At 43.6% G+C, this 17,239-nt stretch overlaps 1 protein-coding gene across 3 annotated transcripts in view; it reads left to right on the plus strand.

The window, feature by feature from the left end:
- The window catches only part of AMBRA1 (autophagy and beclin 1 regulator 1), a 143,322-nt gene extending 135,986 nt beyond the window's left edge, over window positions 1-7,336 (plus strand). For all 3 annotated transcript variants that reach the window (XM_081900940.1, XM_081900942.1, XM_081900941.1), the window contains one exon: window positions 5,562-7,336. In XM_081900940.1, the coding sequence (XP_081757066.1) occupies window positions 5,562-6,049 (488 nt within the window). In that variant the 3' untranslated portion in view covers window positions 6,050-7,336. The remainder of the gene's footprint in view (window positions 1-5,561) is intronic.
- The last annotated feature ends 9,903 nt before the right edge of the window (window positions 7,337-17,239 follow it).

The raw sequence follows: 17,239 nt of genomic DNA on the forward strand, positions 1-17,239 counted from the left end.
TATAAAAAGATATTTGGGACTCAGAGCTCAGCTGCACTTTCATTAGTGCATGGGAGCTGCTTCCTTCTGTTGAAATTCCACTGTGACTCAATACATGTTCATAACCAGGAGCCATTTGAATCACTCTTTCCCACCTGAATATATGATCTCCCTCCCTCCTGGCTCTGTAATATCCCAATAACAAGCTGCTTAATTGGCTTAGATTAACAAATTTACAGGAGTTGCATGGCACCATAAAATAGTAGATTCAGGTAGGTAGCTGTGTTGGTCTGACGCAGTCGAATTAAATTAAAAAGTTTTAAAATTGTCCTGTAGCAATGCTGTAGCTTATACCCAGAACAAACTTAGTTGGTCTCTAAGGTGCTACTGGACAATTTTTTAATTTTTTCATAAAATAGGAGTTCTCATGATGTTCCAACTGATTATATTGGCCTTTTTTATAGGTGGGGCATCAAAATTGTTACGTATCACCAATACATAAGCATGGTACATCTAAATTACTAATAAAGCCTGAAAAGGGGATAGTGTCCAGGAATAAATATCTATGCAAAACAGCATTGGAAAACCTCTTGAGATACTTTCTTCTACTGCTGCTGCTTGTTACTTTGGGTAATGGTTAACATTCAGCCAAACATTCAGCCTTTAGATCATGTGCTGCATCCATTTCTCTTACACTGAGGAAAGAGTGCCGCACCTTTTTATAATGTGCAATTCAATTCTTGTCATCTGGGGAAACACCTGTTGCATTTGCTGAAGTTGGCTCATGCCACAATAAACGTGTGCATCTTTAAAGATGCCGCGGGACTCTCTGCTCTTGCTGCACATGATGAAAACTGCTTCCTGTCTGAAATTTGTTAGATGGAAGTGCTAATACATTCAGGTAGGGAGAGGGGGAATGAGCTAGGCCAAGAGAGCAACAGGGCAAATGCTGATGCCTTGTGGGCCTAACAATGCTGCTGAAGATGAAGCCCTTGGTAAAAATGCTAGCTTCGGCTTCTCTGCATTTCCTAGTCTTTATTAATCAGATCACTCCTGACATGATAAATTACCAAGCAGCCAGCCCTGCTGCGAAATCAGCACCTGCTGCTTCTGGGACTAGGCAACAGCCCCAGCCCCTGGAATTTTGCCCTTGCCGCAGAATTAAAACAGATGACTTGTGTGGAAGAGGAAGCCAGGAAGGAAGAGCATGTTGGCATGTTCTGCCTGAAAGGCTCAGCACATCCTAGGGCTTGCAAGTGAAGCAATAGCTGACAAGTGTGGTAGACTTACATTTCTAAAAAGGATGAGCTCCTCATTTTATATGGCAAAGATGTACAAAGGGAAGACGTCAGGTGCTAAGAAATATTTAGATGGTTTCTAGTACTTGGGGCTGGTTTTGTTCACATAAAGCAGAAGGTCTATAGGTGTAGTTAATATCTACCTCACTCAAGTCATTCCACCAGTATCCAATGAAAGATGCTAGATTTAGCTAAAGTTTGAAATGCCCTTGAGATAAGGATAGGATTTGCTAATAATAAGAGAGAATGCCTGAAGGTCTTCCTTGCTTGAAGATGGTCACCCTTTCCTGATGTATTCTCAGCAGATGGGTAAGTGCAGTGAAGTTTTTTGCTATGAATAGCTTCAGAGAGGAGAAACAACATGGACCCCCCTCCCCTTTTCCTTGTTGTTCACTAGCTATAGTAATACTGCATTAGTTACTGGACTGGAGTCTTCTTGAAATGAAAAAGCTGTTTACCTTCTCTGTGCCATGCATAATTTTATAAACTTTTGTCATCATGTCACTCCTTACTCGTCTTTTCTCATTTGTGTAATATAAGTTGCTTAAATGCAGCTTACATTTATAGCTGTGATTCGCATAAACTGGGATTTTGGTCACCAAAAGCTATAGAAGGGTAGCTTTCCAAAATGTAGATGTTAATGATGGAGAAAGAACAAAAAGTCTTGTAGCACCTTAAGGTCTTAAGAAAATTATTTAGGCATTCCAATGTCTTGTAGCCATTTTAGTACTTTGCAGCAACAGTCTTGTAGCATCTTAATGACTAACATGTATTACTATATACCATAATATTTTTTTTAGTCTTGAAGGTACTACAAGACTTTGTTGTTTTTCATGTAGCAGACGTTCATGACTACTCTGAATTTTGGAATGTTTAAACTAAGCACATGCTGACTGGGGTAATCTTTTCTTCTGAGTGTATTGGGGAATGCTCTGAGAAACTTGGGATGCCAAACTCATGGTAGAACATGGCCGTAAACTTCTCCAAGTTATCACCAGGGCTGCTCTGAGTGTATATATTTTGTTCTACAGCTTAGGATAGAAGATATATTTGTATAAAAGAAGAGAAGATCACCTCTAGGAGTGTCCCTCCTTTTCCTGCAATCTCCCAGTTGGTTTTTTTGGCCATTTTTTTCATAGAGCTACCACCCATGATAGCTATTCTATACCTCAGCTGTAGGAGGCCTGCCTCAAGTCCTGTTTGTGGGCTACCCATATACATCTCATTCACCACTGTGAGAACAGGATGCTGGACTAAGTCGGCCTTTGGCCTGATCCAATCAGCAGGTTCTTACGTTTTTATATGCCACAATGTCAACATCTCTTTCCCAGCTACCTCAGATATCAACTGAAGTGTTATCTTTGTCTCAGTATGTATGTAACTTTCCTTTAACCTCATCCAGCATTTTGTTGCTCATTCATCCAGTTTCAAGAGGTTTTGTTTTTTTTAACACTCCTTACAGTCCTCTTGGGTTTTTGCTATCCTGAATAATGTGTCATCCATAAACTGGACTAACTTACTGCTCACCTCTGACTCCAGATCACTTTATGAATAAGCTAAATAGCATTGATTCCAATTAAGATTCTTTGTCATTATCTACTTTTAGCGCCTAATGTCAGTATTGCTTATTAACAGTTTTCATCCCAGGGGAAAGCTGTAGTGTAAACAGTATGTAAAAAGCATTTTCCTTAGAGAAAAACATTCTCATGTAGCTTACTTGATCTCCTTTCTGTTGGCTTAATGCTATGGGAACTTAGAGGAGCATTTGATGGTACATTGCATGCTTTCCTAGTACACATTTGACAGAAAATCTGCTTCCATACTCTGCACACCTGTGCTTCTAGTATCTTTGTACTGTGGCAAATAATTCCAAGCTATATTGGGTACATAACTGTGTGTTAAGTGTTAGTTTATTTTGCTTTTCATTCAACATTAGTTTTTAAGCTGTTGTTTTTTCCAATGTTCTGTTCAGTTTGCCTGTTGCTTAGGAAGCATTTGGCCACTCCTTCCTCTCTTGTAATTGGTCCTGATGGCTCTTTGAAGGCTGGAAGAAAGATTTATATCTTTAATAAGGATCAGGTAGCCTGTGGCTGCTGCATCCCTCTATGGAGCAATTCAGAACATTCCATTGAATAAGGATATTTCTTTTCAGCAGCCTATAAGTGAGAGGCAGCTAATTGCTGATCCTTCCACCAGGCTGTTCCAGTGAGCCATTTTTTTTTCTAGCTACAATTATTCCTTGGGGCACCATTCTTTCCACAATTCATGATTCTTTGAGGGCTTGAAAAATAGGCAGTGCTTTTTTCCACAGTCTGAGAGAAAAGGGGGCAGTGAGTTGTTTAGTAAGCAGACAGAATTGAAAAATGTGCATATCTCTTATTTCCACTTTTGGCTGAGCAATCCAACAGCGGGCCAGTTTTTTGGATCACATTTGGATACAGGTTATGAGTGTGTAGGCCTTGGGACTGTACAGCATATTATTCTGCTAATCCAATTTTAAAACGTTGATTTCAAAAAGGATGCCTTTACTTGAAACCTGTGTTGAGTTGTGCACTCCACAGCTTAGTTGACTGCCAAATGATTTTTGTTGAAAGGTAACTTCAAAATGTTCAGCCAATTTTCAAGTATTTATTGGGACAAGTCTCATGCTATGTGGGAACCTATAAATAAGAGCTCATCTACAAGCGCGCACGCACACACACCCACACCCACACCCTAAATGAATTTGAAATTATATATATATATATATATATATATATATATATATATATATATATATATAACAGTGTGAAAAATTATTTTCTTGATCGAAGGCTATATGCTGGTTCCATACTTTGCTGTCCTTAAGGTAGCAACATTGAAATAAAAGAAATTTAAGCTAGTCATGATTTCAGTGGTTCTACTCTATGACTACATTAGATTCAACCCTGTGAATCTATTGCTGGATATTATCTAGGTGGAAGATTTGCTAGGATTGGAAGTGGTTGGTATCTTGTTTCTGTAGTAGATGTTTTCATGAACCACTTAATGTTGCAACATGTACTATTTTAAGCAAAAATTCAAATGAAATTTTAATAGGAAAGAAATTGGTTATTTACCACTGACAGTAGCATGCAGAGGTCCAGTAGGCTGTCAAATAGTACTTTAGTGTACGCTGGTTGCATTAACACTTGAACTTCCTTGGTCCCAATCTTCTACCTCTTATGTGCAATATTCCATCACTGTTGGGAGAATAGGCTTGATGTGGTTGCTGCTGGCCTTTCAAACAGTAGAACTGAGGAGGTCTCGGTGGGGCACACAACACTTAAGAAATGTTGGTTGTTACCAACAGTCTCACAGTCTTATCCAGTGGGTGCCCATTTTGTGAAAACTTAGCCATGTTCCAGAACTTAAACAGAGGAGCAGAAGACCCATATGATGACACTGTTGCAGGATGACCCCATTGCATACTGTGGGTGTGGTGATGGATGTTTGAATGTTTCACCATGTGAAGTACCCGGAGCTCTTACATAATTAGCTAGTTAAAGAGAAGGCTTTTCATTAGCCTTCTCTTGACATATTAGCTTTTGTGGTCAAACAATCAGTTCACACACTTGTGGAAGGTAATGGTGCAGCCCAGCAATAAATCTGTGACTGCTGCTTGTCTATTTTAACTGCTACATATAAATTACAAAAGAACAGTGCTATGGCTGCTGCAAAGAGGGGTTTGAATTTTTCTGAAGTACAAAAAATAATGTATGTTACTTCTCACACAGTTATAGACATGTAAAAGAACACATTCCTGAAGGAAGATATGTGAAATGAGTACAACAAATGAGTACTCAACATTCAGTGATTATACGAATGCTATTTGGAACCACCAGGCTAATTTTAGGCAATTTAAACATTTGAGAATTTTTTAGGACATAGTAGCATCCTATACATGCTGCTTGCTTTCCCAACTTGGTGTTCATCATCCTGTTCTCTCCTTGCCTATTTCATGGCCTTTTTTGTGCCACAGATTTCTGCCTTTCAGGCATTGGCTGAAAGCTATTTTTATATGCTCAAGCTTTTGACAGCATTTAAGTTTGGTGAGATTTTATCCATACATTTCCTGTTATAATATTATTTTCTGTTTTACCTTGTTGTATTATTGTAGTGTGTGTGTGTGTGTGTGTGTGTGTGTGTGTGCGCGCGTGCGTGCGGCTGTTTTAAATAATGTTGTCAGCTGCCTTTTTGATGAAAAGATAGGGATACCAATCCTCTAAACAAAAATTAAGCTGCCTCCCTCTTCCTCTCTTCCAGGTGGTCCAGAATATGGGGCTTCTGGGGAGGATGCTCTGATCCGAATCCAAAGGCTGATGGCTGAGGGTGGCATGACTGCTGTGGTCCAGCGAGAGCAAAGCACCACCATGGCATCCATGGGTGGTTTTGGCAACAATATCATTGTGAGTCACCGGATCCACCGCAGTTCTCAAACTGGCACTGAATCCATTGGAACAGATGGTAACTCAGCTCAGCCATCCACTTCCCAGGAGCTGTTATCTGAGCTTGAAGGACGAACCCTTTCTGAGTCCATGCAGGTGACAGAGCGTGGCTTGAGCCCACGGACGTCCTCTGATGAGGTGGAGGGAGAAGAAGCTAGTGGGCAGAGCCTGTCAGAGCAGGCTCAGTCCTTAATGGACACTGAGGGACCAGTTGAGTACAGTGACCTAAGTAATAATAACCATCTTCCTGACAATACCAACTTCTACAGTAATGGTGGCACCAGTGGAGAATCTCGGAACAGGTAGAGGTGAATTGTATGTTGGTGCTACTCTTGTACTGCTAAGCAGAGACTTGTACCTCACAGCTGACCAGGAACTGAAGGAGTAGGAGATTTTGGCTCTGACCAGATGCTGGTAACTCAGTGGGCATTGGTATATAGGGGAGGGAGATGAGAGGGAGACCATCAGTTGTATAGGAGGATCCTTAAAGAGGTTTTATTCTGTGTCTTAGCTTCCCGCATCCGTTTTGCTGCACATTTTCTACAGTAGCTGTAATAAACCTTGATATTCAGCTGAGCCTTATGTAAATTTCTCAGCTCACTGGCTACAGGAATCCATTAAGCTTTGCCCTAACCCTGCAGTGCTTTTAATGTTACTCTTTGTTTTGGGTTTTTTATTTTTAAAAAAAACGCTTTCCCTTCTTTTGACTTACCAGCTAATCAGATAAAAAAAAGACTGTAGTCTCTTCCTTTTGGAGACCTGAAACCTTTATTGAGTGTGTATGTTTAAGTGCTACTGTGGAGGGGATTTGCACCCCAGCTCTGCTACCAGAGTGGATTTATCTTCCAGGCCAGAGTTCTACTCCCTGCCACCCTGCTAGCAAGCGCTAGGCAACTCTTCAGGAGTTGAAGATTTGGATGGCTTGAGATAATGCAGACTGGATGAGGCAAGGTAGTCTTCTCCAGGGCTCTGTTCTACTCTTCTTTCCAGCCCAGAACTGGAGGTGGGGAGAGCTGTGCTTGGGCTTCACCATCCCTTCATGCTCAGGAACCTCTCGGGAGTGTGGACCTTTTGTTTTAAGAGTATCTACTTTGTATGCAAGCAGGACCCTCTTAGGGGCTGCTGTGGGTGGGGCAACATTATAGTTGTAAAGCATGTGGGTAGGGTGGGAACCGCACCCCAGTAAAGATGGCACTTAGACAGAAGTTGCCCAGGACTTCGCACCCCTTGCTGTGCCAATAATAGTAATTCAACCTGGCGAGGCTTGGCGGGATCATGGTGCCATGGCCAGGTTGCACTTCCCTGTGTGGGGCGGGGTGGGGCGGGTGGGAAGAGAGGGTTAGCTCCGCGTCAGAGCGTGAGGTATGTGTCTGTGATGTAAGGTGTTGCATGTGAAAAACCTTGACCTTGTACATGTAGTTTCTAGTGGAGAAATCAAGGCGCTGATATTTTTTTTGTTTCTAGTCTAAAATGTGATTTTCCTTTTCGTTTGTAACTCTCCATCCCAGTGAGCTTGTAGCAGGAAGGTAGGGGGAGAGTATGCTAATGAGGGAAACACCAAAGATCAACGTCATTAAAATATGACAAACCCTTCTCTGGACTCCTGTCTTCTCTTGTGGGTAAGGGCTTGGGTTGAACGTATTTGGAATAATGGGCTCATGCTTGTGCCATCCTGTTCACTTGACCATCCTTTGGGGGAAGAGGGGAGCTTTCTCCTGAAAGTCCCAGGAAAAATGTGTGGGAGAGGGTCTTCCCTGCTTGACTCTGGAAACAAGCAGTATTGGCCTGCTTTGCTAAAAAACTGGATTCTTTTAAGCTTTGGGGGGTTTTTTAATTAAAAAAACAGATCTTGGAGGAGAAGAAAGAAACAGCCAGTTACCCTGCTGGTGCAGGAAAGTGAATTTACCCTGATACTTTTGAGAAATGCTTACACAGCACCTGCAAGAGACTGCCCTCAGCCTAGCTCCTGTGTCTTCTCAGCACCATGAGTGCATGACAATAAATAAAGCCTATTGTTAAGTAGCTCTTATGCTCACAGTCAGAGGAGTCTGTTAGAGAACATTAAGCAAACGTTTCCTTAAATCACAGCATGGAAATGAACTTTAAATCAAATCAGCTGGCTGCCAGGCCTCATCAGAGTGTTAATGAAGCACTAAAATCTGCCCTGTGCCAGTTGCACTTCTGAGCTACAGGAGCCTCGGCCAGATAATGGAATTCCCATCTATAGCTTTGCCGCATGCCTACATGGGAATAGACTAATGCCTAGAGTTCACAAATGGTTCACTACACTGGAGGAAAGCGGGTATGTGAGATGGGCGTGTGGTGGATTGGGAAGGCTTGCATTACATTAGCAGGAGAGTGAATCAGAGTGTTTTATGCAAAAGACTACATTTTTTCTAAAGTCTCCTTCTTCCCTAAGAACTTGCAGAGAATACCTGCCAGACGAGTTCTTAATTGCCTTTCCCTGCCACTGGTGACCAAACAGCAAGGCTGAAGGTCCTGGTGTTAAATAGAAAACTATTATTTCTCTTGGTGCCGTTTCTTGAAAGGAATTTGGAGCCCCAGGTTTGTTTTTTTCTTCTCAGAAGACTGGCCAGGACTTATGTTTTGTTTTTGCAATTATTGAGCTGCACATAGATTTTAAATTTCATAATGAGCCAGTGTTTTCCAATATCTGGGTTGAGGCAGCACATTTTTGACATGGTTGCTATTATCAAGCCAGGAGACAGAACAAAAATACTGAACGTTATGAAGTGATATTGGTGGGTCTCTTATTTAAAATACACAGGTTCTGGTGATAAGTGAACTTCTTCCCTCCCTGGTTTTGATCACACTGAAATAATGTCTGAACAGTGCAACCCACGTGGTAGGGTTGAACACATAGGTCCGTCTTACGGAATTGGCATCCACCAAGGGTGCGGATTCCATGGGAAGCCCCCTCCTGTGCACAATTAGACCTGCCCATGTGATGTGCTGCTTAAGAGTTAGGTAATGTTTTAAAAAACATAATAATTTTGAATCCTGTTGCATGGGGTATGAAAAGCAGGTAGGATCTGCCAAGGCTGCAGACAACATTTGTGATGAAGATGCAAATGCTGGATGGATGGACTACTAAATGTGAACAACCCTAGGAGGCAGTAATGAGCAGTTGGTAGGTACCACTTCTTTCCCCACTCCTCCCAAGTTGTACTGATTACAGCCAATTTACTTTGTTGAGTCGGTGGGTAGACTTGGTGCCTCTAAAGTCTGGTAGTGCTTGAATTACAGGGGTGCCAGGGGGACCCAACCCCTTTTGTGATGTCCCCCTTAGCTACTATTTTTTAGAAATCTAAAGCATGATGGAGCTAAAACAGGGAGGGGGTGTTGATTTCATTAAGCCAGCTCACTTTCCTCTATAATTCAAGCACTAATGCTTGGGATGATAGCAGTGCACACAAAGGACACATACATAACCATGTCATATTGCATACTTTTGCCTCTGGTATATGAGTTGGTCCTCCAGCTGCTCTGGAAATGCCTTTTGATGGGAGGGATATAAATAAAAGGCAGTCGGAACCTCTGAGCCCACCTCTTATGCTAGGGAAGTGCAACCTGTGGTCCTGTGCAGATGTTGTTGGATTCCAGCTCCCTTCAGCTCCATGTAACATGGCTAATGCTCTAAGATGGTGGGAATTGCAATCTAGCAACATCTGGAAGGCTGCAGGTTTACCACCCTCCCCTTACACTGTATCTGCACCTCTACATCTCCATAGCTTCTTGCTGCATTCAGTTGCATCACTAGCCTTTTGCAGATGTATTTTGTTTGTGTTCTCACACATGAGCAGGGTAGTGCCAAGGAGCTACACTTTTGGCATTGACTAACCCTTCCCTTGATGTCTACTCTGCGCAGTGAGTCAAATACCTATTAGCTATTCCACAATAAATGGGAAGGATGGGTTTCATAAGACCAACGTTATTTATTTTGAGGACTACTGTCTGACGAATACATAGCTCTGGGTGGTGTACTTGTCTTGTGTTGCACCACTAGAACAAGCAGCTTTCCATTGGCTGGAAGTGACAACTCGTAACATTTAAATGAAACCTGGCTTGGTAAACCTGACTATACCCTCCTACTGTTTGCTGATGTTCCCAGATTCCACAGCTGGGAATGGAATGAGAGATCTATCATTTGGGTGCAGGGAGTCATCTGAAGACTCAAGGCTTTTCTTGGCTCAGCCACCTGCTAGACATCTTAAGAAGCATGGATGAAGGAGAAGGCTGGCGAGAAAATGTATTAAACTTTCAAAAAGCCTTTTGATAAAAAAGCCCCACACAAGGCAGGTGTTTAAGGAAATGTGGCCACCTTTAGGGTTAGAGGTAAGGTTCTCTTGTAGATTAAAAACAGTTGTGATAGGAAGCCGAAATAAATGGCCAATTCTCAGCATGAAAGGTTATAATAGGTTGGGCTAAGGATCTAAACCAAGGCCCATGTTCTATAAATGTCTTAATGGGTGGCAAGAAGGGTGCTAGCAGAACTGAAACTTGCTGATGACACACAGTTATCTAGGTTACTCAAGAGGAGGAGGGAACTGGGAATGCTAAGCTGTTGTAGAACTCTGGTTAAGAGCTGGCAAAAAGGGAAAACTACTTAATGGTGAAAAAGGCAGAGTAGAACCCTCTTACGCAATGACTGGAAAAAGGTTGGCTAGAAACCCCTTAAAGCTCCAGTAAAGGATGTTCAGAGGCCAAGCCAGCACTGATCCCAAATTTTTGAACATGAACAAGAGTAGATGCAAAGAAGGCAATTGTTGGCATCTGTCTCAAGAGACAATGGAGTGTGCCTCTGGGGGTTGAAGTCAAACTGCTGTGTTAGCAATACTGAAATGACCTCCCTGGGGCACAAGCCTGGGCAGCCTGTATGGAAGTGCTGGGCTGCCCAGATTCCCCCTCTCAACCTTTCTGAGATAGTCCAAAGGAAAGCAGACCAATGCTTTTGGCACCAGCTTGGCTGCAGGAGTTTCCAGAAGGAGATGTAAAAGGCTATCTTCCCAGGTTGACAAGCTTCCCTCTAGAGTGCATGCAGAAACTGTTTTCTTGCCTGTTGGACTTACTTTTGGTCTCGTCCACTCCATCTACCAGAGCCTGACTTTGCATACAGGGGAAGTCCCTAACTCACTTAGGGTTTGAGACCCATCTGTGGGATTTAATCCACTGGGAACAGTCAAAAACAACATTCCTTGTTTTGCTAGAGTGGACATGCAAGGGAGTGTTTGGTCCAGCCAGTCTTCATGTTCCTCCTGGCCTGGAGCATCCTCCCTTGCGTGTGGCTAGTGGGTGGGCGTGACCTTTCCAGACCTAGTAAAAGGCCAAGGCATACTGCCTTCTTTTCTTCGTCCTGCGTACTTCCTGGAATGAACTGCTGGCTGCCAGCCAAGCAGTCCCTCAGGACATCTCCCTTATGGTATAAACCTGTTTTGTAACTTTAAGGCTAAAGCCTGCCTTCAGGGATCGCACTGTGCTCTGCCTGATAGTGAGTAAACTTTTTTTTTATTGCTTATGAATAAGACTGTGGTGTCTTTATTCTTTTAGGAGGGATTCAAGGGGTCTTACCAGGAAAATATTAGAACACATTTCAATCTGGACAAGCCAGATTGAATTGTTTATTGTCTTAAGAAACTCACACGAGTTTGCAACTAATTTTCTGCTGTGTAAAGGGGAATGCACTCTGCTAAGTAAAGGAACTTGCTAGCACAAGTTAGGAAGGATATTAATAAACAATATATCCTCTCCTGCCACCCTGAACATTCCCACACCATCAGCCTCCCTCACCTGGTTTAGCCTGCCAGTCAAAACCATTCCCGTGGTGTGGCCGCTGTTGCATGCTAGGAGCCACGGGAAAGATCTGAGTGCAAGTTGAGGACCAAAACTGGACAAATTACCCCAGGAGGAGTCCCCCACCAGAGGTACCATCCCTCCCCTAACAACCCCATACACCCCAAAGCAATGGCTGAATGCTTTTAAGAGAGTTCTTCTGGAGTGTGTTGGTTCTTTACCTCCTACTAATACAGGTGTTTGTCCATGTCTTTGTTTTCACATTCCCTTGTCTCTGTTTGCTTTGCCACTTCTCTCACACATCCTTTTAAAATTCACCAAAGTGCAGAAGCTGATGATGGTAGGGAATTTTTCTCTTTATTTACTAGTAAAATGTCAATCTTAATAGCAAACAGAGGAATATGCAGACCTTCTGACTTGGGTGTCCATGGTGGATGGCCTCTCTCTTGCTTGCTCTTTTTCGTTTTTATTTTTGCTTCATCAAAAAAGAGGCAGGCTGTCACTATTTTTGAGCCTTCGTTAGGGGCTGCCTTCTGAAGTCCATAGTCCTTCTGTCTTTGGCCATGATGGCAGGTTGCTAGGGAGGAGGAGGACAGAGAGGGTGTGGGTGGGTTCAGAAACTAGCCTACTGTCTAAAGGTACAATTTACATTCATTTCTCTGGCCCTGCCCAGCTCTGCCATGTGCTCCCTCAGAAGAAAATGTGGCCCTCAAGCTGAAAGTTTCCCCACCTCTGTAAGATTGGATCAGAATCCGCATGGTGCAGGCATGTCCAAAGTCCGTTTTGGGGGCCTAATTCAGCCCTTATGGCAGTTTGTTTCCTGAGGTAAAATCCTAAAAAAAAACCTCCACAACTTCAATCCTAAAAAAAAGGTCAACAACTTTGGTCGGCCCTCACGGCCCTTCATTTCATCAAATCTGGCCCTTTTTGAAAAAAGTTTGGACACTACTGGCATAGTGCAACCTTCTGCTCCTGCCCCAACTGCAGGCTCACAGCCTCAGAAAACCCTGGTGCATCAGAAAACTGGTCAACTAGGGAGTTCACCAGAGCGATATTCTATGATATTAGGCTTCTATGCTGAAATTGGGCTTGAACGAAGCATTCCATCATAATCAATAGAATAGGTTGTGGAGTGTTGCTTGGTTGCAGTGTGCAGCGGTGATTCTCGTGACAGTTTCTCCTGTCCGAAAATGTGCCCACAGTCCCTCCAAAAGGTTGGTGCACATCCGGCTTCCTTCCTTGATATGCATCCCCCGCCCCTTTAAAAAGCATTCTGGAAGGAAGACCCACAACGAGAGGCATGCAGGATTGTTTCCCTGCAGATAAATTAATTGCTGCTAAGAAGGGGCTCCTCTTTCTCAGAGGTGAAGTTTCAGATGGATGCTCCATACAGGCTGTTAATCCTAGGCAGAAAACTGAAGTTAGACACCCAGAAGAACGAACAGTCCAAGAGAGAGAGAACTTTTTCTGTTTAATGATAAGGAGGAAACACCTGCATCGATCCAGTTCAGCTACTTTTCTGCCTGAGAATTAGTAGACTCGTGATTATCTTCCAGTGGTTTGCAAGATTGATAACTGTTCCATCTTTTTCGTTCCCCATCGAGTCTTTCCCCCTTGCTTGCTTAGCTTCCCCCATCCCACCCACGCTGCTTTGTGTGTGTGTGTTGCATTGTTCATTCAAGGAGGAGCAGAGGTGTGGGGAGATGGAATTCCCCACTTCTATTCCTACAGAAGTGCAGATAAATGAATGGAACCCAACAACAAGGAATACATACGCCATGCACTTGTGTTTGTGTCCAGTGTGGGGCGTGGGGTGCTCTTACTCTCCCTGAAGACTCAGCCTGGATGGGCATTGGCTGTTCCTCGGATCCACGCAGAGGAGGAGCTGCCACCCTGCGGAAGGGGGCAGACCTGCCTTGCTGCCCTGCCCTGGACTGAAGCGGATGGAAGAAGCAGCCCTCTTCGGAGCAGCTGCTCTCTCTCCACTTAGTCCCAATCTGTCAGCAAAGCTGTTCTCCAACAGGAAAAGGCATATTAATTAAAGCGTGCCATGTGGTGAGCTGTCCTAGCTTTAATTGGGATCTCAGCACACAGCATGTAAATGTCATTCTCCTCCGAAATCTGTGCAAGGGGAGCTCTGTGCTGAGAAGGGGAGGGGGAGCGCAGGCACCAAGGGGGCCACGAACCTTGATTCCCAGCCAACGTCCTCTGTGGAGCCCGGACCAATTACTGCCTCGTGCCCCTTCCTTTCCTTTCCCATCCCCGCTCTCCTTCCCTGAAGGAGCACTGGCCTCTCTCTCCCTCCCTCCCTTCCTCTCTCCCTCCCCACTTCCTCCACCCTGCTGTCACTGCCTGGCATCCCTGCCATGGTAATTGGGTGGGAGGCTCATTAAAACATGTTCGCTGCGTTCCAGCAAATATACGTATTTGTTTCCCCACAGCGTCCCTCGTCGAAGCACATCTCATCTGTTCTTGGTTACTTCCCTTTCCTCGTGTTTGTTTTTCCTTTCAAGTTAGCGTTGCTAGCCTGCAGCACATACTGGAGCAAATGGTGCCCAATCTGTACAGCCTGGCACACCAGACATCCAGGTTTTTCATGCTCTGGTGTCCTGCCTGTGGTGCCAGGAGGTGAAGGAGGCCATGTCAAGTTTAAAGCTGATGAGGCTTTGACAGGAATGTTTCCACCCTTCACTGTCTCTTTTCCCCTTGTCTGACTCTCCTTTGTGTGACTTGAACAACACAGCGGGTCTTCCACAGGGGTAAGCTAATGTGGGGCCCTCCAGAAGTTGCTGGACTCCAGTTCCCATCAGCCTCTAGCAGCACAGCCAATGGCCCAGGATGATGGGAATTGTAGTCCGACAACATTGGGAGGACACCACACTGACTCCCCTGGTCTACCATCACAGTGGTGGCCTGCTTCCTAACGTGTGCATGTGTGTTTCTCCCAACAAAACTGTTCAAGAGCTGGATTCTCAGCCACAACAACATGGCCATAGCCCAGGGGAGGATGACTGTGGGACGAAAATGCCTTTTCTTTCTGGACATCTTCACTGAAGATGGGAGTACTGTCTTCTCTCTACTCCATCTTAGCGATCTCTTAAGCAAGTTTGGAGTGAAGGAATTCAGGGAGTCAGAAAAGAAAGCCAAGGCAATTCTGCTCTAAGACTCCTACAGATCTCATCCAACAAAGTACAGGCTTGTGACTTCAATGAGCTGTAGGTCAGACAAAATCTTTGGAGGCCTGATGCTGACCACCAGTCACCAGCTTGCTGTGATAATGCAGGTGCTCTGTTTTCCTTTCATCAAGCTATGCTTACTTGAAAGAAACTCTGGTTTCTTCATAAAGCTGAAGTATCTGATTATTAGTAAAATGTTACATAACAAAGCATTTAAGCAGGGGTATGCACAGACCATTAAAATCCACAGAGACGCTGAAAATCGAAGAAGGTAGTCTATTAGAAATAATGAGTTTGGCATTCAAAATGTATCATAAAAGTAGTATTAATCTGGGTGACTGACTGAATTCAAAGAGTGCTCAGTAATGGTTCCTCATCATACTGAAAAAGTGACAAGTGGGGTGCTGCAGGGTTCTGTCCTGGGGGGTTATAAACAACTAGGATGGAGGTATTAAGGGGATGCTCATCAAATTTGCAGGTGACACCCAACTGGGAAAGTGTTTAACTTTTATTAAGGAAATGGTGCAGCACTGAGCAAAAGGATATTGCCCATCCTCAGGACATGAACCAGTCCTTGTCATACAAGATGGCAAGAAGCAGGGTCTTGTGAAAGACAATCAGGAGACTTTGTGCAAATAAGATTCCATTCTTCGTGCTAATGAAAGCATATTTCTACCTAGCAACAATGTTGATTAGTTTTTACAATAAGAAAGCAGGAGGAGAGGTAGATAGAAAATGCATAACCACTTCCTGGAATGCCTTTCTGAAAGAGACCAGCGTGACAACACCCTGCCCTGCAGTCTATGCCTGTCAGATTGATCCTGCAAAACAAATGGATCAGATACCTGCAGTGGCAAGGCATGAAACTTGGACAAGCATAGTTAGCTCCTAAAGAGGGTTTGTGTTGGGTTGAAATAACAACAGACAGGTAGCGAGTGTCATCTGGGAGGTATCTCTCGAGCAAGTCTCGAGGAGTCTCTTTTATTGAATATTACAGCATTGCCACGTATGTGCTTATTGCTGATTGGTTAACACAAGTACAAAGCAAAGGTTGCATATAGGCATTAATCACCAATAGATTAAAGGCTGGGAAAGGGAACACAGAATTGGACAGGCGTGAAAACCTCCTTATTAAACTTTTACTAGTGATTGATATAGCATTCATCCGTAGATGTGGTCAACTATGCATTAAGAACGGGTCAGGTACGAACTCAATGTGAACTGAACATTCTAGGAATGTTTCAGCTTAGAACGGTTTGCGCAGCATCATATGCAGAAGCGAAGCTTAGAAGCAACAGCACTCTGCACATTTGTATTTCCTGCAACTATTATTCAGAGGGGGTAGAGTAGAGCCATTGTGGATAGTAGCCATTGATAGTCCCGTTCTCCGTGAACATGTCCTAATACTCTTTTAAAGCCCTCCAAGTTGGTGACCATTCCTACGTCTTGTGGGAGTGAGTTCCACAGTTTAACTATGTGCTGTACTTTCTTTCGTCCGTCCTGAATCATCTTCCAGCATTCAGCCTCAATGGAAGGTCTGAAGTTCTTCCATCATCTTATGCACCTTTGTCTTATACAAACGTAACCCTTTCTAAAAAAAATTCAAAGTCCTCATAAAGTAGTGGCCATGAAGAGAAAGGAAATTGAGAGGGTGAGGGTCCTCAAACAGAAAGTTAGTGAAGCACACGTCTTACTCCATGGTTAAGATACCATGCCTTTGTCACACCTGCTGCCAAAGACTACACTTCAGGTTATTTTATACAACCAAATCTTTTTGGGCTGTTTGCAAAGCTCTCCCCACGTTGCTAGTACTACCATGTAAATAACACTGGTTGCCTATAAGGGTTCAGGTGAATTTGGAGGCAGAGAGTAAAACATTTTCACCCTCAGGAATTCGGTGTGATTTCTCTGCTCCCTTGTAGAAAATGGAGTGTGGTCTTTTTCCTGTAATTTTAAAGCTAGGTCCTGATAAGATCATAGCTATTAAAATAGGTTGCTCAATTCCCAGTTCAATAATACAGTAATACCCTGATAGGATCACAGGTTGGCTCTGATCACAGATCAGCTCTAATCTATCCTTCAGAGCAGAGCACTGGGCAAAGCTGCTGTTTCAGAAGTGAACTTTAATTTGCAGATTATTTATTTTTGTGTCAGACTTAAGACGGAGCTGGGGATAAGCAGGAGCCTGTTATCAGCACAGCATTCTCTGGCTGCTGACCAGGCATTTCAGCAGACTTTTTTCCTCTCTCCTCCCAGAGAGGTTTTAATGGGCTCCAAAGTGCTTTGATGTATGGTTTCTGAAACCAACCTCTGTCCTTCCACCTACTCCAGCAAGATTTCTCATCTTTTTTTATTATACTGCTTAGAGCTCCACTTCTATAGAAAGCTTGTGCTGCATGCAACTTGAAGCCAAAGGGGGCCCAGTCCAGTTGAAGTCGTGACTAATGCTGCCATCTTTATTCACATTTACTTGAAAGTATGCCTCACTAATCACAGGAGAACATGGTGA

The sequence above is a fragment of the Podarcis melisellensis genome, assembly GCF_964234715.1.
Source record: "Podarcis melisellensis genome assembly, chromosome: 1".
Classification (NCBI taxonomy): Eukaryota; Metazoa; Chordata; class Lepidosauria; order Squamata; family Lacertidae; genus Podarcis; species Podarcis melisellensis.